Genomic DNA, 24,676 nt, shown 5'->3' on the forward strand with positions numbered 1-24,676 from the left:
CAACTTTGAGTCCACTTGACTCATTCCACGAATCCCCTCCGTGTGGACGTGATGACTCACATTCAGTGTGAATGATCACGCTCATGGTTTGGATGGTTAACTCATATAACCTCGCATATGAGTTCGTCCTGACCATTTTTTGCTTTCTTCCCCTCTTCATTTGCAGTCCCCCCTGCTACTTTCTCCTACTCCCACAGAGGTAATTTAATGCCCGATGTATTGCTGCATGACGCCAACCTCGATCACTGTCATGTGTGTATTTGTTTGTGTTGTACTAACACGGTGCTTGGGAAGTATTTGGTTGTGTGCTTGAGACCTTTACAGTAAGAACCTTTAAGGCATTTTTATGTTCAGTAGTGTTAGTCTTAGGCCACCTCTAGCTTTGTTTTAGCCAAGTCACACATTTATATTTTTGGGTAGTCCATGGCTAAGTGGAATGGAAATTGGGCTCGTAACCAGAGGGTTGTCGCTTCAGATCCCAGGTAAGGTCAGGCCCATTCTGACACTCTAAAATGACCCAAGCCACGTTTAGTCCGGTATAGTCCTAGTGCCAATCCGTAACCTGGATTGTAAGGGCATCTGGCTTAAAGAGAAAACCCTGATTAATCAAATATATGGGTCATCCGCTGTAGCAACCCCTAGCGAGGGAGAATATATATGTAATTATATTATATTATATTATATTATATTATTATGTAATTATAATATATGTAATAATTTCCAATGCTAAAATATAATTTTTATTGTATCCATGAATTTTTTTCCCCAGAAAATGCCAAAAGCAATGTATATACACATGTATATTTCCATTAGAGAGTGGCCTTGCTAGAGCAAAACTTCAATTTATGTTAAATTTTGTGATTTTTTTTTTTTAATTGAATGAAGTCTTGAGATAAACTCGCACAACATGTGCATGTAATATGAATAAATCTGGCCAATGACTAATAATAATTACAGCCAACTCACACGTTCGTTTGTGTGGTTTCAATGCGTGGTGGTGGGTGGGCCTGACGCAGAGGTGAGCAGCGCAGTCATGGTTCAATATGTAGTACGCAGAGTTGCTGATGTTGCAAAAGGGATGATGATGTTATCATGTCTGCTTTTATTGGATGCACGTTGTCTGACAAAAAAAAAATATATATTTTGCATTGGGGAGAACAAGCTTTCTGTTTCTGAGCTAAAAAGTCATGAACGTGATTTGATCAACTTTTGGTCCCTGTGTTGGAATAATTTGATTAACGTGATGTGATTGGCCAACGCTTGCTTGAAAAGTTGAACTTCTGATACTTGCAACGCGAGCAAAGCACAGCAGTGGAACCACAGTTCAGTTCAGTAATGCTTGAGGCTGCTCCATTCAAACTGAATAAGAAGCATTTAATTTGTCAACCCTGTTGTGTACGTGTCAGTCAGCCTTTAGGGTTAACTCCATTCTATTTGGCTTTATTAAGCCTGTAGTAGCTACTTAATTCTCTATTACTCTATTAGTCATTACAGAATTGCTAAAACAACAAACCTAATGGTGGCCCGAGACTTTTTTGCACAGCAGTCATGATTCTGAAAGAATAATGCAAAGTTTCTATTGCATCTTTTTCACCATATTGAAGCCAAGAAACACACAAACACGTGAAGCTTTGAAGCGTAGATCGGATTTCAGTGGTCATTGTTGACAGTTTCACTCTGATTGCAACCACGTACATGGTATTGCTTTTCTGTGCCTTCATTTTTGTTGCTTGCCGTATGCATTACAGTTCATTTTCATTTGTTGATTAATGACCCGAATCGGTTTAAATGACACGTAACAATGAGAATATTCCCATCTGTGTTGTGTTGAGGTTCCATTTTCCGTCATCTGTTTTGTTTTCCCTCGTGCAACACGATTAATCTGTTTCCTTTATGAAAATATCACTAATGCAATTGTTGCCACATTGAGATTGAAGTGAGATTAAAGCTGTGTTTCTTGGATGTGTTTGTGTATCCAGGGCGATGGGGAGAAGTCGCCCCGGCAGAGGAGGCCCTCCAGCCCCAGCTCTAACAGCTCACTGGGGGGGTACGGACGTTACACCCCATGCCGTTCCCCCCAAAACGTCAGCCGACCAGGTATCAGCCTCATACTCACATGTGACATCGATAATGCTCGTTTTCTTTGAAGAACACTTGCTTCCATTCATAATTTCCAAAAGCAGAAATTAAATGACATGCTCCTCTCTGGTTTGATTACAATCGGCAACTCTTTTATTATTCTATCAAAACAAATTATGACGATTTCAAGCCAAGTGAAATGTTGCTTTTGTGTTTCCTGATAAAGTAGACACTTGGCAAGACATCCATCCCTCTGTTATTTCAGTCAGGACCACATGTATTTGAAATGACTTTAAATTAGAAATAAATTTGTTTGACCGAATAAAAAACATTTAAATTCTGTCAAAAGTTACCTTAATATTATATTTACACAAATTTGACATGATTTGTATAACTCAAATCTGTTCAAAACAACATTTTAGAATATTTCATTCCCATTGAATTAATTTTTTTTTTATCATTTTATGCAGTTGTTTTCCAAATATGATGTCCTTAAAAGGGTGTGATATCAAATGTTTGTCATACTGTGCAGATTAGATCCTGTTGATTATTGGTAAATGTATATTTCTATCCAAATCATTCTGAAATTGTCTTTTCTTCACCAAAATAAGTGAATCGAATTCAATTTAAGCTGTTTAACTAATAGAAATGATTGTGTAGAATCTTTATTTCTCTTATTCCCACAAAAGGACGCATCTTCAGTATCATTTATGTTGTTTTGACAAACTGATAAATAATTGAAAAATGTGAAAATTTAAAAGGTTTTTGCTAGTTTTCACAAAGACCTGATTATCTAGTATCCTCACGTGTCACGTGTCTTCTGATTGGACATTCAGGGCCAGAGTTAAACCTTGCTGCTAGACATGTCATCCAAACCCGTGACCCCAGCTCTCTTCCTCTGCCCCCGACCATCATGGGTGGCATTAAGTACCCTTCCACCTGGGCCAGGGACTCCTCCTCCCTCCCTGTGTACTATTCTGGTGGGGCTGAGGGCAGTGGAGGTGTTGGTGGTGGTGACAAGCACTCACCCACACCAGCAGGTGGCGGTACAGGCATGTCATTACACCTAAACCCCACGACCCTGGCCCTGCTGCAGCAGCACAACTACATCCCTTACTTAAAAGGTATAAAAGCACGTAGAGACCAAGACCTGGTCCAATACAGACAATGGACATGTTGCTGATGTCGGGGCCATTAAACAAAGCCTCTCAAGAGACGAGCTAATTTGTGCGAAGTTGATTTAAAAGTTTGGTTACTCGAAAGAGTTTGAGTCTCGTAAACATAGACTGTGTATAAGGAAAGGACTTGTGAAGCAAGGGAAGAATAGGAAGTAGGACTGGCGTAGCAGTTAGCTAACAGGTGACGACGCCACAAGTTTTTGAGGAAATTAGCTTCTCACTTGATTTACAACGCCAGTAAATGTTTCCCTGAGGCGTTCATGATCTCAACCTCTAGCCTCAAGTCTTCTTCAGTAGAATGTGACGTCAGTTTTGTACAATGCATTCAAAATAGATGATAAATCATGACATTTCATTTTTTTTGTGATTTTTTTCAAATCACAAGACTGCTATCCTTTTTATACACAGTCTATGGTTGCAACTCTCGGATTTAGGGACAGCAGCAAAGTCCTGTCTGTATACGACCAAGATCAGACGTCTTTCAGAATGGAGTGCAGTGATACAACCACTTTGAAGTGAGTTTAGTCGGCACGGATCTTGGTTCTGCATTAAATTGACCACGCGTTGTAAACTCACCCGGGTCTCTTGGCTCATCAGAGACTAATTAATTGTAATGGGGAACAGAATATCCTGACCTGGTGTTGTGTGCTGAATATGAATCTGTAACTAATGTTTTTTTTCACTCACGGAGGTTTTAATTCATTCATGAACTAAAGCCATGAAACTGCTAATGCTCTTCACGATACCACACGCCACTGAAATCAACATCACAAACCGGCGCTGTAGCCTTGCACGATTTAACCTTGAGCTGATAGGCTCATCCAACCACCTCCCTTTCCCTAATCTTCTCCCCAATCCCTCAACCCTAGGGTTCAAACAGGACCCCCTTCCTGACCCTAAACCTAGGACATCCCTGCATCTCAGTTTACCTCCTCCTAACGGTAAAAGCCCACGTAGTCTTTCTCTCCTATGTGTCTCCCCTCCCCTGGTTGGAATGGTTAGAAGGTTTTGTGATGTTGTTGTCCGGTATCGTGGTGTTGTCAGGTTTCATGGTGTGCATCAAGGTACGATCGTAGGACCACTGAGTTTTATCCTTCTGCTTGCTCTCCTCCCTCGTGTCTGTGGACGTGGTTGTTGTTTATGCATGGTTGACATGACTCTGATACGGATTCGATCGTTCAGATTGCTGGCCTGATTGTTTGCCTGACTACCGTGTTGTCTTCCCTGAATGATTCCCTGTTCATTATCATGTCTCAGATTGTATTCCATTGATGTGGTTGGATTTTGTTGTGGATATGGAAGTGATTGCCGCTTATGTATGACACACTGAAGGTTAGAAAGGTTTTCTGCGGGTTCAGTTTCCTCCCACAGTCCTAAAACATGCAGATTTGGGGATTAGCCAAATTGGACTGTAGGAGTGGATGGTTGTTTGTCTCTATGTGGCCTTGCGATGGACTTGCGACCTGTCCAGGGTGTGACCCCGCCTGGAGGATAAAGCAGTAGATGAGTGAGTTAGTGATTCCTTAGAAAGAACAATCTTGAGCTCAGTGTTTGCCCTGAATATTAATTCCTCCAACTGCAGCATTAAGGTCCCATTTTCAAACCATTGCCTTAAAATGGATGATCCTTGTTTTGTAATACAGAACTCTGTGCATCATATTCTTCCGTCATATGCGTGCAGCGACCTTGAAATAGCCTGATTAGAAGGAGGAGGAGGTTTTCGAGAGCGAAGCGGCATGAGCTTCCACTCAAACATTTTGCACAGAAAATCACTAACACGCGGTCCAGGGTTTTGGCGGTTTCTCCATGACAGGGTGGAGAAGCTGGGAGTGGAGTGTTCCGATGGAGGAGATGAAAGAGAGGAGGGGGAGCGGAGGAATGAAAGAAATGGAGAGAGCCAAGCTGTAATTTGGGGTCCGGTTGCCAGTTGCAATGGCATGCAACGCGGCACTGCATTGGCCTCATTCTGGCCGTAGCGGTTACTAACTTGCCATGAAAGAGGACTATTTGTTTTCATGCAACAGGCTCGTGTTTTAATGAGTTATTAGGCATCGGCATTAAGGCTACGTGATGGGGACTGAAGGAGACGTGAGGAAAGGATCTCACAAGAGTGTTTAATGCATGCTCTCGTTTTGAAATGACCTTGAACCCTTTGTTTCTCATTGTTGTGTCAGTAGTTTATGATTAATGAATGGACCCCACCTTTTGTTGAATGTGAAGTCTGCTCCGATGAATGTCAACGCATCTCCTTCCAAACTCCCTTTCGCTCCAGATGTTTGTGCGTTGGACCTGCCACACATTTAGACACACACTGTTTGTGTGTTTGTGTTTACAGGCATGTGTGTGTGTGTGTGAGAAGGAGATCACTCAGACCAGCACCAACAGCTCGGCCATGTGTGTGTGTGTGTGTGAGAGTGTCTCGGTGATCTCATCCACTTGCATCCAGATCTCTACCGATGGTTCCTGTTTGTCAAATCAATCAGGGAAAATAACTCACACATAACACGCACACCCCTCTCTCTTAATTTCCTCCCCAAATCTCTGGATGTACAGTGATTCTTATTTTGACCCTAAGGCTGTAACAGTGTCAGTGACTCCATCACCTAGCCTGTTTTCGATATAACAAAAGAGGGAACCCTGAATACACAACACACACATGCAAACACATGCAAACACATGCAAACACTCAACAAAACGATTATGCACTAAGCACATACAAACTGGAAAAACAAATGTGTTTCTACTATCATTGGACCATTATTTACTGTTAAGTAATGACATCAAATCCTCTCTGACCATCATTTAGCTTTCCTTCTCATTGTTCTGATGCCTTTAGCTTTTAGGTTGTAAGAGTTGCATAGTTGTGGGGACCCAAAGAGCGTCTGTCCGACAGCTAAAAATGTGATTTGGTCCAAAGATTGACAACTTTTCACTTAATTGTATGTGAAATGTTTGCATCCACGAAACTGCTAAAGGATGGCTTTAGGATCTCATTACACAACAGGTCAGTAGATGGAGCAGTACAGAAAACACTTACGCGGTAAATGGCTGGGTTATCAAGTCACTTGTGTCATTGTATTAATAATACCTGCTTGTTTGAGCTTCATCTAAAATGCCCAGCTTAACACTGCTTATTTGTTTGCTCCCCAATGTCCTTTCTTTTCTCCCCAAACCCTTACCCTTTTGCCTTTCATGCGCAACGCCTGTCCACTCCCATCCCCAACTGGAGGTAGTGAAAGTGGTCGAAGTACCCCCAGCTTATCCACCTACTCTGATGGCAAATCTCCCTCCTCTACATACGTACCCGTTCCACGGCATTTCCACATACCAGGTATGGCGATGCTTGGCTTGCAACTCAACCTTTGCTTTTTTTCCCCCCCAACATCTTCACACATCTTTCTAGAGAGTAGACTGCACCTGGATTACAAGGTAAGCTTTGCAAAACCGCTAGTTCTCTGAAGGCCAATTCACACATTCTGCTGTGGTCGAAATTCTGGGTAACGTCATCATCCACCCATGTCTGTGATGCTCGACTCAGATCCCAGAGCAGACTGTAAACTTCAACCTTAAAAACCTGTTACAGCCTATACAGAATATACAGCCTAGAAGCACATCAATCCTTCTCAAATAATCGCCTTGTGGTCCAGCAAATAAAAATCTGTATTACTGCTATTGGAATCAAGTAGTTGGTAGTGGTGTAATGGGACAGAAAAACGGTTGCTACATCCATGCTTTATCTGATGACAAGTAGTTCAACTGTAGACATGATTAAAAACCCGAACAGCTGCTAGTGAACCACAGCTTTGGTGGATGGATTTTATTACCGTACCATACTTGAAACATCAAAGCAGGTCAAAGCTACTGAGCCTTTTAGAATCAGTCATATGAACCTCAGAGCTCCATATGTTACTCCATGATTTCAGTGTGTAACATTTAGTATTCTGGTTCATTTCCTCACTTCTCACTTTAATCACTTTAATCCAAAAACATCATTATCTGCCTTGAAAGATGAAACGTCTGGTTACATTTTACGTTCTCAATTGTGGGTTTCGAGAAGAAGAAGTAGAGATGAGCAGGAGAAATACAGTCTGGGAATATTTGTTTTCGAGCAAAGCACGGATAGGAAGCATCTGCGAGATCACAGGCGCATCTCGTCACCAGAGAAAATATGATTCTTGCTTTTCCCATAATGTTTGCATAGGGAGTGCCATGTTTTTAAATGGCATTTACCATCATCTGGTTCTTTGATGGTATAAAACGTCAGCGAAATAACAAGGCAGAGCTGTGTAGAATATGTACTGCAATGATAATCCCACATTCTCATGACATTTGTAAGTAAAAACATGGTTAATTGGGTGACGGCAGAATCTTATTAAGTAAGAAAACGTGAGACTGCTGTTTACCCAATGTGTTTGCACTTACTGTGGTGTAGCAGTTAACTCACGGATCGCACATTTACCATCTCGCCCCTACTGTTTTCTAATTTCAAAGCGAATTCCCTTCGACACGCAGCAGAGATCTGGCACGAGACCTCGCTGTTTATGCTGAAATTTAGAATACGTTTGGACGGGAGCTGACGCTAAATGTCGCCTCCATCATCGCTTCAAGTCCCTTTGCGGAGGAAAACCGATTTGATCCAACATATTGTTCCCATTGAGAGTTGCACTGTCAGTCATGCAGAGGGAACAAAAAGAAAGCCTCCCAAGTTGGAAGCAAGTTAAGGGGTAAAAACAGCCAACGATTATTCACTTAATGGCTTTCATACCCATCATCCTTACTGCTTTTATATGGATATTGTTTCAGATGCTGGCAGACACTGAAACAAGCCAAAGAAATGACCCATGTGTGTTGTTTTGTTGTGAGTCATGTTCTCCTGTGGCTTAATGTGCGACAGTTGTTACAAAGCATCTCTGTTAGAGGCCTGTCTGGATCCTGAGGATGGATTAGATCAGTTTAAGGAGGGAAAAAAAACGTACCGTCCCCATTTTACTAATATAATACTAAGTCTAACAGTGTATTTTACGCAACTTGACTTCAATTTACCTCCTTTATTGTTGCAAATATTGTTAATTTAGGTCCAGTCGACAGCGTTATCTGAAGTTTTTAAACACGCTTGCTCTCTTACACCAAATCCCAATGAGAAAATCCACATTTTTAGCTCATGGGGAATCAGGAGATGCTGGTCTTCTGCTGCCTCTTCTGACAAGTTAATGTCACTAAGGTGAATCGGAACAAAGTATTCCAAACAACAAAGTCATTAAATAATGTTTTTTTTTATTTTATTATTGATTTAATGGAGGTTGACAATGATGTAAAATCGCTGATTTTCTCAATGGGCTTTGGTTAGGATATTGAGTGGTTTGTAAAGAAGTCTCTTTTCATATTCGATATCAGAGACTTTAGCAGGCATAGAATGAATCAGTACCTCATATAAACAACTATTCCTTTTTTTAATTATTTAATTTGACTTCTTCATGCTGTACAAACATACGGTTTGATGCATGGGAACCATGTGTGGTTCCTGATATTATCCTTTGAATGTCATTGGTTTTTGTCTATTACCATTCCCCCATACGCTGATTTATTCTGAACATGTTGCATGAATAATATTAAAAAATGGTGATGATTCTGATGTGTGACAATACAAATGACAAAAATGTGTTGACTCGAGCTCTACTGCAGCCCCTTTTTTGCTCCTTCGAAAAAATACCTCATCCCTCAATAACGGCTAACTCATGCTTCCTTTTTCTCCATTCTCTCTCTTTCTTTCTCTCCCTCCCTCCCTCCCTCTCATGTTGGCTTCTTCCATTTTCTTTACTCCGCATCTGATCCCATCTTCAGAGACTGTGGTCAAAGATAATATCTATAGAAAACCCCCCATCTACAAACAGCATGGTACAGTCCAAACTTCTTTAACACCTCCTACTCTGGTCTGGTCTCTGCACGATGTGTCGCATGTCGCCTGTCAGTCACCTGTTTTATCCCACTCCACCTTCCTCTTCACCAAGGCCCGCCCTCATCCAGTAGATTCTATGGATCTACAGTACATGCAGAGGACTAGCGTACGCACACTGCACCCATTCTGTGTTCTAAAAATGATTCAAAAGACAATAATCCCTCGAGGTTAACCATTTAGACCAAACGATTCTTTATTTCACCGCTAGATGGAAAGGAATCCATGATGGTACCTTTATTGATGAACCTGCTTTGAGAGAAGTTGTCCTAAAATCAGCTCTAAAGTTGCAAATCTGTGACATCCATCTTCATTTTCCTGCTTTTCCCTGTCAAAATGACTGCTTTGCAATGGGCAATTTGCATTGGCCAGAAGTAAGGTTTAAAACAATATGCAGTTTATGGTACAAGCGCGCTAACGGGGAGGGGCTTAGCCTATAATGGTGGCCACAGTGTGATATCGAGCAGCAACAAAAACATGGCAAAATTTAACATTGTGCAAAGACATTTTTAATCAAATCAAGTGATCCTCTACGCACTTAAACATGATTGCAGTGTTTAACCTCTAGAGGGCAGTGCAGCGGCAGTTGGAGGTATGGCTTTATGGTACCATCATGTTGGGGAGACAGGCTTTAATGTGGGAAAACCATAAAGCTTGATTGATTGGATTTTACCTGTAAAACATTTCACTTCACCCTAGTTTGACAGTGCAAAAACAGCAGCACTCTGTTAATTAAAGTGACGTGGGAGTGGTGCCCTGTGGGTGTTACTGTGCTAACCCCCGTTCTTGCATGTCTGCACTCATCTCACCAGGCTCCTTTGTCGGTTTTCGTGGCGATACTGTGACTGTGTGTTCACCGTGAGCGGTCGGGCACATGAATCACTCGGTGTCATTAGTGTTGTACCAGTCACATGACTCTCACTCCTAACCATTGTCTGTGTGTCTTAATTATGGTGTATGGTTGTTTTTGTTTAACTATATTTCCCCTCTAGCTGTATGTGCACATCACTCCAAAAACACGTGTTTGTAGGAGGGCGTGGAGCCTGTTTTTCCCCTCCATTACACAAGGAAATGTTCATCTTTATGGAATATGACGACTAAATCAGCTGCACATGGCACGGTCCTATAGATTCATGAGCTGTCAGCGTCTCGCTTGTGTTCACAGAGGCAGATGTGAGGTCAGCAACAAAGTGTGTGCCGTAGGCCCAGAAAAAACAAATCCAGATCCAGAAAGTGAAGCCAATGTTGAATGTCCTAAACCCCGTATTCTCTTAAATGTCCACCAGGGGGCAACTCCACTGGTTTGTGAGTCTAAAGGGGGGAAATAAAATGTGTGGAGTAGAGAAGACCAAAATCATCCCCTGGGGAACATGAATGTCAAACTTCAACGTCGTACTATTTCTTGTGTAAAAGTCAAAAAGTTGAAATTGATGGTGGCCTTGATAGTCATAGACGTATCCTTTAAGGATCATGATTATCACAGAGAAGGTCATTGTTTAGTCAAGTGGAATATTTTTCTGTAGTTGAAATCCTCTGTAGTCATCCTCATGGCACCGTGAACATCTGTTTGGAAGTTCACACACTTTGCTCTGATTATGCCACGGTCCAAACGCCCACACGCTACAGCGTAGCCCTGTTTTTTACTGGTCACTTGCACAGCGAGTTCGCTCGAGATGCCGTCTGCAACTGGTGATGTCAGTCGTAGAGCAGTTCAGCGGAGCTGAGGGCACATGACATGTGACATCCTGTAACGTGTGACGTGTTTTACAGCTTCTAGAACATCCTGGCAGGATGGGGAGGATGGCAAGGTGGGTCTCTATGTAAATGTCTCTGTCTGTCTGTCCATGTTTGTCTCCTTTCAAGCCATTTTCTGCCAACTTTTTCGAAACGCTGTACATCCATTTACTAATTCACTAACTCATACTTTGCCATCATCCATCACTGTTTTTTCCGTTTCTCTCTCTCTTTCTGGACCGTTCTCTCTCTCCGTAGAGGACCAGTTGGATGATCTTGAAGAGTGAGATTGATGGACAAATGGGTCCAGAAGACCTGGACCCGCGCAAGTCCACTTGCAGTCTTCCCACTGACACCTCCCAGCCAAGTGAGTAGCCAACCCCGAGCTCAAACGCCGAGCCAAATGGATGCAGGGAAGTGTGTCGGGCGTGAAAAGAGATGTGTTTGTCTCCTCTCTGCAGATTTCCCTTACAATAAGTCTGCGTCTTTACCAGGATACGGAAGGAACGGCATCTACAAGGTGAGCGACCTAACTGATGCAGTCAGGCAGATCGAGCAAATTTTATGCATCTTCCTTCATAGTACTTTAAAAAGCTATGCTGTGTTTCACAGCTGGATTTTTTTGGGACAGTACGTCCAACAAGTCTTAGGAAAAATTAGATTGTGAACAAGCCAACATGTTTTTCAGTGACAAGATGTTCTCTGGAGGCTGTATGTTGTGTTAAATTTACATTATTAGGATAATCAAGTCATTGAAATCTCATGCGAATAAGTTTGAAATGCTACTGATTTATTTTGGAGTTCCACAAGGGGGAGCCTGCATCTTTCCAGTCATTCCAGGACCTTTTTTTCAAGCCTTTGTTAACTAAAACAAATGTCCACCCTAAATGTGTATCTCATCACAATGATATCGTCAATCGCAATCGTTTCTGTCAGGATAATCACGACACGAAATTTTTCTATATTCCCGTGTCCAGTTGTATATTCGTGTGATACACATCAATCCTTTGACACAAATGATATTCCTGATTGAATTTGAATGTTGGGTTAATCTGAACCAGAACTTTACATATGGTTCCAAGTATACAGTGAACACTTTGTGCAATATATATTTTTTTAAATCCAGCGTTTCAGCCTGACTCAGCATTACACAATGCATTGATTTAATTTTGAACAATGTCCTTTTTTGTGTTAGTCAGGCTTAATAAAGCTCAGGCCCCAAACCTTGGCAGGGTTGGAGCCACGGTGGGGTGGGCTTGATTTGTGCTTGCTAGGAACATTTATTATCTAAAACACTGGACAGTGACTCCTAATGGGAAATGGGGTGTGTTTGTTCCCAAACTAAGTGTGTCCAGAGATCCAAGGACGTTTAATATTGAGTTGTTGCTTTGGCTGTTTCATGCCGTAAAGAGCTGTCTAAAACTGTGTCTCCACCAAGTGGTATAGTTAAGTTCAGCTCGCCAGGGAACAGTTTGGAACGGTAAGTGCCGATCTGACTTTGGTGGTGATCGCTGAGTACACTGTATGACATTATCCCAGCGTGTCACAGTGTTGTCCACAGTTAAATTCAAAGAATTGTGACACAATAAACGGCGGCTGTGCGTTGATATTGTCCGTTAAATACAGGCTTCCCACAGGTTCTTTGAAATCCTTGAAGGTTTGTGAATTTGAAACAAATCTCAAGGCCCTTGAAAGTTTTTGAAAATCGCTCAAAGATCAGTTGATATGTAGGTAAATGTCTCCCGCTCTCCCGTTGACGTTAGATTCCGTGCAGAACAAGTGATGCAAGAGTGAGTAAATGACTTGATGCCTGGGAAATGAGAATTCCAAGATCTCTGGATCACCAAGGAAAATTACAAATACTGACTTTGTCCAAGATCCAAAGGACAATCACTTGTCCAGATGCAGAGCGTGCTGCAAATCAATAAAAGTGGAGGCAATGGGCGAAGCGACTCTTACAAGTTGTCTTCCCGTCTTAAGCTGTGTCAGCACATTTGGTCCATGAATTTCAAGGAATTGGTCCTGGAAAGTCCTTAAAAAGTCCTTGAATTTGTCAACCAAGATGTGGAAACCCTGTCATTAAAAATGGATTCATTTAATAAAAGGCAAGGCTTGGGTCTATTCCATACCCGTGATGGTACATTGGGCTTCAGGTGTTGAAAGGATCCTTTTTATAAACCACTGGGTGGTGCTGCCTCAAAGCTAAGTCGTCAGGGTGGTCTCCATCTTCACAAGGTCGCATCAAGGTTTTAATCTAATTAACACACACACACGAATCCCCACCACCACCACCATTATGTCCCACTCTCTGCCGTCAACACTGTAAACCTTAGTGTAGCACTGGAAAGGTTTCCTCCATTTTAGAAATCAACCTCCCTTACGGTCTTTCTCTCACAGCTTTGGGATCAGATTACTCACAGGTCAGTCAGTACCATTCACTCCACACAGGCAGGGCCTGGTTTATTATGAGGACGTTGGGGGTATTTAGTCTATCATCCCCCCTGATGTGATATTGCTGCTCTCCCTCTGTGACTGTTGATGGATCATGGACACGGAGACAAAACAGAACTGAGGAGGAAATGAAAGCTTGGGAGCCACGATGGATACATGACCTAAATAAACGCAACAATTTTTCACTAGCTGACGGTGCTGGTTAGTGTTGTAATTTTAAGATATGATATGCAACATTTCTTGGGTTCTGTAATTGCATTACCCTCTTTAAATCCATCAAAATCAATGTAAATCAATTTACATTTAAGGTAAAGCACTGTTCCATTTTAGTTGTCTTTTATTGCCGTCATCTGTTTACCCAGCTTTGCAATTGTGAAATGACCAGGGAGGATTTATAAGACTTTCACTCTCACAGTGTCTGGGTTGTGTAGGATGCATGTACGCTACGTACATTGGGTCAAATGGGGGCCAAGATACTATTACTACTACTTTAATAGATACTAGTACAAGTACATCACACACCTCAAAACATGATATGGCCACTGTAATCTGTTTTTGTGCACATGTAGAACATGGTTGTCATGGCACCAAAACAAGTTGCAAACTGCAAAATTAGACTTTTGTAGTAGTTTGTAGTTTGACTGCATTCACTTTCCTAAAGTGAATACAATTACTTTTCACATCTTACATTGGGAGAGTTCTGGTCACATGTACATGCTAATTGTGTTATTCGTAGTAAAATAACAGTCTGTATCACCTATCGTCTTACTTGGAGAACACTCAGTAGACACATAATGCCCACACGGTCACTAATTTCGGTCGACGCTAGGAATTTGTCTTTCGACTCTTAAGCGCTAAAGAAAAAAGGTGTTCTGTTCCTGATGAGTTGGCATGTATTAGCCGAATGCTAACGAAATGTACAAAAGTACAAGTCTATTAGCAATCAAATTAGGCAGCAAGGACTTTCGTTAATTAGCACTGGAGCTGAAGAAAAGCTAACGCTAATGAGTGTCACTGATATTTCATTTTTTTGGTTTTTGGTTGTTTAGCAGAATTGACCGTTTTTCTTTACCAGCTAATAACGTTGCACAAAAGCTAATCAGGTATTCTAGCTAATATTGTTTGTCTCTTAAAATAGAATGAAATCAATATAGTGCGTGATGCGGGCAAAGCTAATGTTACAGCAAACAAAGTTAGCCTTAAAATGTAAAGATATATCAGTTTCGATGTCTTAATGGTTTGTGTTTCAACACCGTCGCCAACAAAAACACAGCCTATATCTTCTCAGCTGCATTTGACAGTGTTAATTTAAATCTCAATTGTACGTTGAGGCTCTTAATCGAAGACAGCAGCAGCTCGCACGCTCAAACTTGGACGGCTAATGGAAAAGTTTGGATTTTAGTTGGACTCGACGGCTAAAAGCACAAAGCTGTTGTTAATTACTCGTTTGAAGTGGACAAACACAAGTTTTTCTGACATGATTGCTTCCCTTTTCTCCTCAGCTGCCTTTTAGCCTCTCCAAACTCAATAATGTAAGCTCTCTATCAACAAAGCATTGCACTCACTTCCTATTGGTCACCATGAAGGAATGTGAGCGAATGAAGGGCAAAAGCAGTGGCTGAAAGGCTTCAGATCAGCTCTAAAGCATGTGATAAAGGCCAGCAGCGTTTTTGGCATCATGAAGCATGAAGCACATTTTTAAAAAAAAACATAAATGTCTAACTGTGGGTCTGTTTATGTGTCTGTGTTCCTGCAGGCTGCTGAGATGGTGGAGGATGAAGTGGACGCAGACTCCCAGAGTTGGGGAGGCATGAGAGGTGAGAGAGAAAATCAATTTAAAGCTGTTTATCTTGGGTTTTTCTTCGCTCTGGTTTATGTTAGTGGTTTACATGCTTTTAACCATGCTCCAATGAAATTGCTTTGGATCCACTCCAGAATTTTCGAGTTTGGAAGAAAACAATAACAATGTTGGGTTAACGGTTTAGTCTTCGTAAACCCCTTTTTTTTTTAGTCAATTTTGTCCAAACAAGGCGTCATGGGACAGCTGGATGCCAGTCACCTGACCCTAACCTGTTTAACTACTTAAGACCAGACTGATGTCAGCAAGAAATAATGTAGGCTGTCCTAAACCTGGTACAATATCACCAAGATACATCATGTAATATGATGAGTTTACTCCAGTGTCCATTCCAGTCTATTTTAAATTCTATAATATCTCAGTGTATCTCTGTATAAACAATATGTAAACATCACGTATGTTATTCACGGTCCTAATGTGAACACCCTTAAAATAATTTGAATTCAGTATTAAAACCATTGTCCAAACATTCTAAGGTTGAAGCCATTGTTTGTGGGACTGTTTTTCCCCTTTTTTTAACAGCAGCTTGGACATTAATCACCACAAACCCTCTAATCTTTCTTTATTTGAAGGAAGCTGTTTGATGTTTAATTGAATTTAATGACTTCTCTAATGGAGATTGGTCAAAGTCCAGAGTCCCTTGAAACGACGTCACGGAGCAGGGAGATTGCCCTGATATAAATATACAATTTCAGTCATCTGAAAAACAAAGTCATGGGGGGAAAAGAGCTAAATCAGCTCTGCAATGCTGCACCGAACCAGGAAATTATTCTTGACAGATTGGACGATTGGCTCTAATCATCTAGTACAGTCCCTTGTTGGTTTAGATATTATCTTAAAGGCACAGGCTATGCTGTTCTTTTTGATGATCACCACCATGACCTGTGGGGTCCCACAGGGTACAATTCTTGGTCCTCTGCAGTACTATTGAACTTTTTAGTATTACCTCTTTCAGGTAAGCATGATCTGATGTGTCATAATTAGCAAAACGTATCCAGTTTAGTTTTCATACACTCCTTTGATCCTCTCCTTATTAAATTGAAGATTGAAAATGTAATTTAACCAAGAGCTTTGCGATTATCAAAGCTTATTTGTTCTCAAATGTAAGTCACCTTTTTTTCACTGCTGAAAATGAACTGGTTTTCTGAAAGAACAACTTCATCTCAGTTTACAAAAAGTACAGCAGAGAGTAATTCCCCCCAATTACTTCTCCCTTCATGCCAAGAAATTGTCTGAAATCTTAATCTATAAAATGTGCAAAATAACGTTTTGTTCCTCCACCATGTTGGACAACAATGCCAGTGCTGGCCGTCCACGTACCTTTAAATCCAAGGAGATCAAGCAATGTATCGCAGAACCAGACCCTTACAATACCCCTGAGGGCTTTTCACAAGTATGGAGACAGTTCCAGTAACCCAACATCTTAAAGTTCCTGATCAAGTTCATCTCATCCTACTCCAGAAAACAGTTTACACACCATAATAAAGTGTGTTAAATAAATAAGATATTTGGATTCTGTAGCTGTAGTGCCTGTGTAGTGCCTGTGTCTGGATTTGAACAGCATGGCTCCTTGCGTCAGCTCTATAGTCTAAATTGTATTTCCTTATTTATAATCTCTGACCAATCATGTAGAACCCTGCAGCTCTGGCTCCAGATCAGTGACTGTGTGGTAACAGGGTGGATAGGTGATGTCATTTTTCCAGCTGCAGAATTATTGCCGTGTGTTTACAAGTGTGTTTGTACAGTTCTGGCCATATCAAGCAAAGGGCAAGTTGACAGGATGCCAACCTCTTTACACGATGTGTGTGTGTATAACAATTTATAATCCTTTTGACGCCTTTGAAACCCAATATTGCAAAGACTTGTGTGCAAGACCAGACTTCATTATGGTAGTTTTCATAATAGGGCTACAGTGGGAATAAAATTCCACCAGATTAATCCTTTCTTTTCTCTTCTTTTTCTCTCTCTCTTTCCTCACAGAGTACAAGGTAAGAGTTTAATACTTAACAAATATTCTTTAATATACTTGGCAGCTGGTTTGGCCACTGGATTCAAATGTTATTCCCCAGTAATCTTCCACAATGCTTACTTTGTGTGTGCCAGGTCTACCCTTATGAAATGCTGGCAGTGACGCATAGAGTGAAAGTGAAGCTTCCCAGAGACGTAGATCGCACCAGACTGGAGGTGAGCTCTAATCTTCCTCTCCCTGCTCTGTCATTTCCTCTGCTCTAACCACAGCTCATTAAAGAGCCTGGGAGAATGATGTGACACTGTGGCCTAGAAAAAAAAAGTCTCGAGTCATTCGGAATGAAAGTATCACCCAAAGCTTAACGTGGCATCATCTCCTTTTTTTTTTAAAAAAGCAGAAAAATGATTACAAGTTTGAAATATACGTATAACCGCTGTATGGCCAGAAGTATGCAGACACTATTGTGTTTTGTGGTCTTCTGGTCTGGGGTTGTTATTATCAAATCCTTAAATCTGCGGTGTTTAACGCGATTTGACAATGTTCCCACACCATCCCAACAATTATGCCAACTTTACTCAGTGACTGACCTACTCTTTGAAAGTCAAACATGGACGAGTTTCTCATTTATATTCCTCCTACCACTACTTACCTTTTCATTTGAACAAACAACAATAGAGTGGGGTTTATTTTCCTTTATCCTCAATGTCAAGATTTAATAAATGAAGTCTGATATTGATACCAATCACTAACTAATCCCATTGAATATTGAATTCCTTTAAAAGTTAATGATGAATTGTATTGGATTGCCATCTTTGCTTTGAAATTGCAGCGTGCTTTTTGGATAATATTGACTGTGAACTGTAGAGAGCAGTGACTCAAGAATAATGTCAAAAAACAACTTAGTTGATCAAAGAATACCAAATACCAGTGAGCCAAAGAAACGGAAATGCACGACAAGAAAGAATTCCTTGCTTTTTGTCAACAGTTTGTGTTAGGCCCAAGCAGTACAGCTGATTCAGTTCTTTACATTACATACGCCACGTTCAGTTGGGCTGCCTCGCACAGTGGTCCAGCACCTAAAGGGTGGAGCTATATACACTGTAATCTGTCGATTGGTTGACAGATAATTGGCAATTCCAGGGAACAACGTGAATGGAATGTGAGGGAGAGGATTCAAGGCCTTTTGTAACCAATATTGTTGGCGCGCAACAGCGTTTGTTGTGTCGCTTTCTTCTTCTTCATTGAATTTAGTCACATTATGTATTGAGCCGAAGCAGCTATCGCCATTGGGCCAACGCGCGTCACGGTGGAAAGGCAAGCCAAGTCAGAGTTTGCTGTTGCAAACCGTGCTGCACTGTTGTTGGAAACGCAGCCAAATAAAGCCAAGTCCCTTGGCGTAGATGGACATTGACCTCAACACCTTTGTCTGATAGAGTCAGGCTTATAGTCGGTCAGCATGTTTCCATGCAGTTTTACATCAAGCTGGAATATGCTGTCCAACTGGACGACTGTCCTTGTCCCAGCATATGAGCACTAGTGTGGAATCAACTGATGGAATCTGCTCCACTAGGGGGCAAAATGACCCCTTTCAGCTTGTTAGTATTAGGTTGTTTCTGGTTTAGCATAAAATGGGTCTCCTCGTCAGTCTAAAAGACTTACCGACATGAATTTCCCCATGTTTTTGTTACGGTCGTCTTACTCTTCTGTGTGTATACCGACTGAGCAATTCGTCTCCCCATCACATTTGTAGAAATTAGTTTTTGTACAATTTCAGTCAGTCTAATAGGTTTGCATGTACTTTCAAAGTCCAGTTTTAGTCAAACAAACACAATCATTTTTTTTTTTTTTTTTGTCTAATGTCATGCAAACATACTGAATGAGTCAATGACCTCAGAGGCGGCAACTATGTCCAAAAATCTGGTGCAGAACCAAGAAGAAAAGAACTGGCGGCACATTAATGACAATGGATCTGGAATTAGGGGTTCACCGCGAGCCCTTCCCTAGTTTGCTCTAAGAAAACCCTTCAATTCCAATCTCTTAAATGGAAAATAACATTTTGGTAAATTGTGGGATTTTATTGAGAGACATGAGCATAATTGGTGGCGGTGTTACTTTCTCTCGCCCCAGGTCACTGCAAGTTTAGCCCACAAGCATGTGTTATAATAAAAAAATCCAAGCATAATTGGACTTAATGTCTCGCAATAACTGATTTCCTGCCACTGTTATTCTTACACGGCCCATTTTCAGATGCAGATCGTTCATTAACTCAATGGAAAACAGGAAACGTTTTAAGCGCAAAAGTAACCTTTAAAATAAAAACGTTGACTGTGTGGCTCCCCCTTCACTCAGAAAATGTCTCGTGAACCATAATCTCGAACCCTAACACGAGAACTCCCTCTGAGCCTGTGGCTTAATCTGGGATATTCCCAAAAGAGGAGTCAGTTGGTCGGAATGGTGATGTGTGACTGACTCAAGATGTCCGTCTGTGGTTGGGAACATTAGACTGTCATTAGTGTGAATGCGTGCGGGACAGAGAGAAATCCTCCGAGCTCTCTTTTACCACCCCTTTCCTTGATCTCTGACCCCAAAGTGCAGCTGGTTTACCAAAACTCATCAGCAACTGGATCTGTAAGAAAACTCTGAGTGTGAGCCAAGATAGACACAGTTTCCCATGAGGCAATACCACACAAATATGATATTTTTGACCTGGGACTGAGATTTATACCCATATCATGTTTGCAAGTTAAGAAACCCAGAATAACATAAAATGTCAGGCTTCATAGGTTTTACAATATGTACATAAATAGCCTATAATACAACATTGTTGATGTGTTTTTCCATTATTAATGGTTATGACGATATTGGGCAATATGTTTTTAGGGCTGCACCGATTCATCTATTTCTTAAATGTGAATATTTCACAAAGAACTCTTTAGAACTGAGTCATTTTAAACAAGAAATTTGAGATCGTCATCATGTTGGGGGTAGGGTAAGCAAAAATCAACATCTTCTGACATATGACAGCCTCAAGAACTGATCAATGAATCAAGGAAACAGATTCATTGATTGTGGAAATTATCAGCAGCCCTTTGATCATGGGAAGAAAAGGGGGAGAGAAAGTTACATTTTCTTCTGGAAATGATCAATTTGATGAGTAATGTGTTTTGAAAATTCGATTTCAGCCGCAAAAGAGATGTATTCTGAGTCATGTTTTAATCCAGTCAGCATGGTATTGACAGGAATTAGAAGGATTTGGTGGATTTTTTGCCTCTTAACTTTGCTTGCTGATATGGCAAACAGGTGATTGGCAAACACACACACAGCGAACACCTGCCTCTAGTTTACTGTAACTGTCATGTTAAGACGTGGATCGCCTGACTTTAAAGCACAGTGTTGTAGAATGTTATTAAAGTTTTACAACAAAGCGCCATCGAGCCTTTTGTTGTGGCTCTTAATTGGTAGCATGCCCACTTTTTTTGTGCCCTATGCTATATGTTTGACATTTACAGAGGGAGTCTTTGCAGCGCGAGCCAAAGCTGGGGTTTGGGGAGCAGTTCAGTGTGGATTTGGATGATTTTGCGAGGCACGCAATTGAATTTGTTGTGTTAAACCTCAAACACAAAAGGCAATGTAACGCTTGCTCATGCGGTGAACACAAATATGGTTTTCAGACTCTGTGAAAGTCTTTCATATGCGAGTCCAAGCTGAGAGCTGCTGCTGATTTGCTGCTCCGCAGAGGAGGAGGAGGAGGAGGCGAGAAGCCAAGCTAGCCTGAGGTCCGAAATCATGTTGTTGGTGTGGATTAAAGTTTCGAATTAGCCAAATGCTACATCCACATCCATGAATTCTACTCCAGATATGCCTGTTGTCCACTTTATGGAGCCCTTAAACCTAGGAGTTTAAAGAACATGTAAAGCGATAAAAAGAAAAATCAACATGCTACTAACCAACTTGCCAAATTAACTAAAAAAGCTCAAATGACCTGGGGGCCAATGAGCATCTAGTCTGGTCAGTAGGTCAAGGTTGAAACTCATTTTTGAACCAAAATTAATCTATGAATTAAAAAAGCCCATACAGAAATAACAATTATAAGTGGCGGGCCTCATGAAATCAATTGGTGGGCTGCATGTGGGCCATGGGCCACGAGTTTGGGACCTCTGCTCTAAGTGTTTAAAACGTAGGTTTCAAATCATGAAAAAAAAAAAAAAACATACACACACAGGTTCGCACAGCTGACCTTTCAAGGACATGCATTGACTTCCATTCATTCGGACAGCTCAACCAAAGCGTTATCCCTAACTTAAACCATAACCATAACAAGTTATTGCCTAACCCTAACTTTAACCTAACCACAATTCAGACCAATCCAAACTTCACAACCTCCTCAGAAATTAACTTCCGCCTCATTTCGACTACTGGTCCTGACAAGGACAGTGTTTTTGCTCGGTCCCGAAGAGTTAACAAATACAAGTACACACACACACACTTTAGTGCGCACGCTCTCTGGTATCAAACTATGTCTTCAACACGCTTGTATATTAGCAACATTTTCACAACTTAGTGACGTACTATACGCAAACAAGAAGCTGGTTACTGCGCTCTGTCTCCCTCTGTCTCTATCCGTGGTACTGCAGCCTCATAGCAAGAGTCGGCTCCTTTTTTCCCGCTCTACTTCTTTACTGAATTTCCTCAACTTTAGGAACGACTAAAAACAATTTGGCAGAGCTTTTCTGTGCCTTGTTTCTTCTGATAAAGTTCACTGAGTGGTTTAATTCCGTTACAGCGTTCGAGGAGGATTTATGCTAGCTATGGCTCCGGCGCGTCATTGAGCAATGTTTTTTTAGACACACCTAAGACTGGAGAGAAAGTGTTTTCAGTCTTTACTCCACAGTTATAAGTCTTACACATGTTCTCAGTTATTAAGTTTCTCTGGGACTGCGTTTTAGCATTAGCCGAGACATTTAAGAGAGGCAACTAACGTCACACTGTTTCTAGTAATGCCCTTTATTGTTTTGCTGTGTTTCATTTCTCCAGAGACACCTATCTCCCCAAGACTTCCAGCAGGTTTTCGGCATGACCCTGGATCAGTTCGACCGCCTGGCCCTGTGGAAGAGGAACGACATGAAGAAGAGGGCACGCCTTTTTTAGACGGACGAGAAAAGAAGAGGAAAAGAATCAATAAATAATACAAACACACCACGCAACATCTCAACAACCGACCATCCTGTTCCGGAAGGAGGCAGAAGCGCAAAACAACGACCCATTTGTACTCTCTATATATGCACCGCCGTGATACCGACTTACTCTCCACCTGTAAAATGCCATGCCGTGTAATCTGCCCGTGTCGCCGTGGGAGAGACGAGAACACTCTCTCGCACACACACACACACACACACACACGCGCGTGTGGCAGCATCTATAGCTTTTTGTATGCGATGTGGTCCGAATGTTTGACTGACAAGTCCGCGGCTCGGGGGCGAGGAGCTGCGTTTGCATGGCCTGTTGTTGATGCTCCTCACCTCCCGTGTGGTTTCTGCATCCACCGTCACCCCCTTCCTCCCTCCCTCCCTCCCGACTCTGATCCACTCCACCCTGACACTTTCACATCAGGTTGTGTGGTCCTGACTGTTTTATGTGCGCCTTCTTCTGCCTCTGTCAGCCTCGTCGTATTCCTTTTTATCATATCGTCTTTTCTGTCCCTCCATCATTTTCACTTCTTCTCCCCTGCACTGAGTGACTGTTACCTTGCCGAGCAAGTCCCCCTTTCACACCCCAATGCCGTTCAGTCCAGGACACTGAAGAGACTCACCGCTCGAGCGCGTCAAGGCCTCAAAGACGGGGGGGATCTAGAAACAACTTTTTGTGCTGTCTTTATTTCCAAATCTGTCAAAACGCATCCCATCACGGGCTTTTGTTTTCGGTTTTCCTTCACGATCCGTTCAGTTTCAGAAAGCCTGGATGGGTAGTTTTGATATGTGCGCTCTGAACGCGGTCCCACGTCTTGCATAAGCCTCTCATAAATCAGTGCAGACGGGGGAGAGCCGAGGCTGGAAAGGGGCCACAACATGGCAGTAAATCACACATGGAAGGAGAGAGTTGAAAAAGGAAATAAAAAACAACAACACTACAGTACAGACAGTTTCAGGGTAAACAAAGGTGTCAAACGTTGCATACACACACATAAAAGAAATTATTTTTATAAGCTATTTTTGACTTCTGGAAAGGGCCGTCACACGAGTCACGGGACGCGGAACCGAGAGACGAAATCGTGAAAAGGCCACGTCCACTTTTGTTTCAGCTTCCTGCAGCGGCACTTGCTCGGTTTAAAACTCTCAATACTCTAACCGCGTTGTATCGCGTTCTCCGACGTAGGGAACCCTAACTCTTTATATGTTTGTCATTTGAAAGCAGTGTTTTAAAAAAAAAAAGAAGAAAAGAAGCTACACATCTGCTCGACCATAAACGGATCCGTGCGCCAACTAACATACTGTTCATAATGTATGTGAACATGTACTGGACATATACCAGATATATTTGTCTGTATACAATCCACCGCGGTGTATAACTCTACAAGGCATGCATGAGGATGAGGAAAACGGGGGCGAGGGGGAGGAGTTTGTTTGTCCACTGACCTCGTATTAGGAAGACTGTTATTTTTTTTTCGGTCGCGTGAAAAAAAACAAACAACGCCTGGGTCAGTTGCTTACGTTAGCTTGTGTTCCATATTTATTGAATTGCCATTTACAAGGAAGGGATTTTATTTTTTAAATCTGACGAGTGTGTAGCGCTGAACGAACTAGCATCACCGAGGAGAGAGAGCTTTCGGGAAAGAGAAACATATCAAACTAAGTTTAATTTTAAGTGAGCGTGTCAAATCACTTATTTTATTTCTTTCTTTTTTTTTTTGCTCTTGTAAGTAACACACTAACTCGTTGTCATCAAGCGTCATGTTCTAATATCCGTCTGCTATTAAAGTGCTTTATCTAAAAAAAAAAATCCACAGTCAGTATGGACTGGAGTGCTTGAGTTTGTTCATTAAATGGATGTCAAAAGTGAAATGGAATGACGCTGATACTTTTAAGTAAAGTGTGCGATACATATTTGAATGTGTGGATGTTTTTCCTCTTCTTTCATTTTCATTTAGATTGATGTTCCAAAGTGTGGGGTGGGACCCAACAACGGGTCACGGGAAATACTTTTGTTGAATTTCCTCCACGCGTTAATCTGGATTTGTCAAATAACATGCGCAAGAAAATCAAGTGATTTGTTTATCAAATAGAGATCTCAAATTACCGGCTCAGAGTCACTCTGATGCACACGTTCACTTTTGATTTTAATTTAATTTCGTCATTTTCAAAAGCGAGTTCCCCATATAAAATAGATTTGGCAAACACTGGGCTAAAAGATTAGCTGTCCGTCGTATAGTTCTTCCAAAAATGTCACAGATTAGATCT

General features: G+C 41.5%; 1 protein-coding gene across 11 annotated transcripts in view; it reads left to right on the plus strand.

Moving 5' to 3' along the window:
* The window catches only part of ablim2 (actin binding LIM protein family, member 2), an 80,070-nt gene extending 55,745 nt beyond the window's left edge, over positions 1–24,325 (plus strand). For 3 of the 11 annotated variants that reach the window (XM_044020744.1, XM_044020743.1, XM_044020746.1), the window contains 12 exons: positions 167–199; positions 1,980–2,097; positions 2,916–3,203; positions 6,487–6,588; positions 9,099–9,152; positions 10,981–11,018; positions 11,203–11,311; positions 11,406–11,464; positions 15,152–15,212; positions 17,234–17,241; positions 17,357–17,437; positions 22,257–24,325. In XM_044020744.1, the coding sequence (XP_043876679.1) occupies positions 167–199; positions 1,980–2,097; positions 2,916–3,203; positions 6,487–6,588; positions 9,099–9,152; positions 10,981–11,018; positions 11,203–11,311; positions 11,406–11,464; positions 15,152–15,212; positions 17,234–17,241; positions 17,357–17,437; positions 22,257–22,370 (1,065 nt within the window). In that variant the 3' untranslated portion in view covers positions 22,371–24,325. Of the gene's footprint in view, positions 1–166; positions 200–1,979; positions 2,098–2,915; positions 3,204–4,126; positions 4,199–6,486; positions 6,589–9,098; positions 9,153–10,980; positions 11,019–11,202; positions 11,312–11,405; positions 11,465–15,151; positions 15,213–17,233; positions 17,242–17,356; positions 17,438–22,256 lie in introns of all 11 variants that reach the window. The other 8 variants (XM_044020745.1, XM_044020748.1, XM_044020750.1 and 5 more) reach the window with 6 other exon arrangements.
* Positions 24,326–24,676: the final 351 nt, after the last annotated feature.

Source organism: Solea senegalensis, linkage group LG3 (assembly GCF_019176455.1).
Source record: "Solea senegalensis isolate Sse05_10M linkage group LG3, IFAPA_SoseM_1, whole genome shotgun sequence".
Taxonomy (NCBI): Eukaryota; Metazoa; Chordata; class Actinopteri; order Pleuronectiformes; family Soleidae; genus Solea; species Solea senegalensis.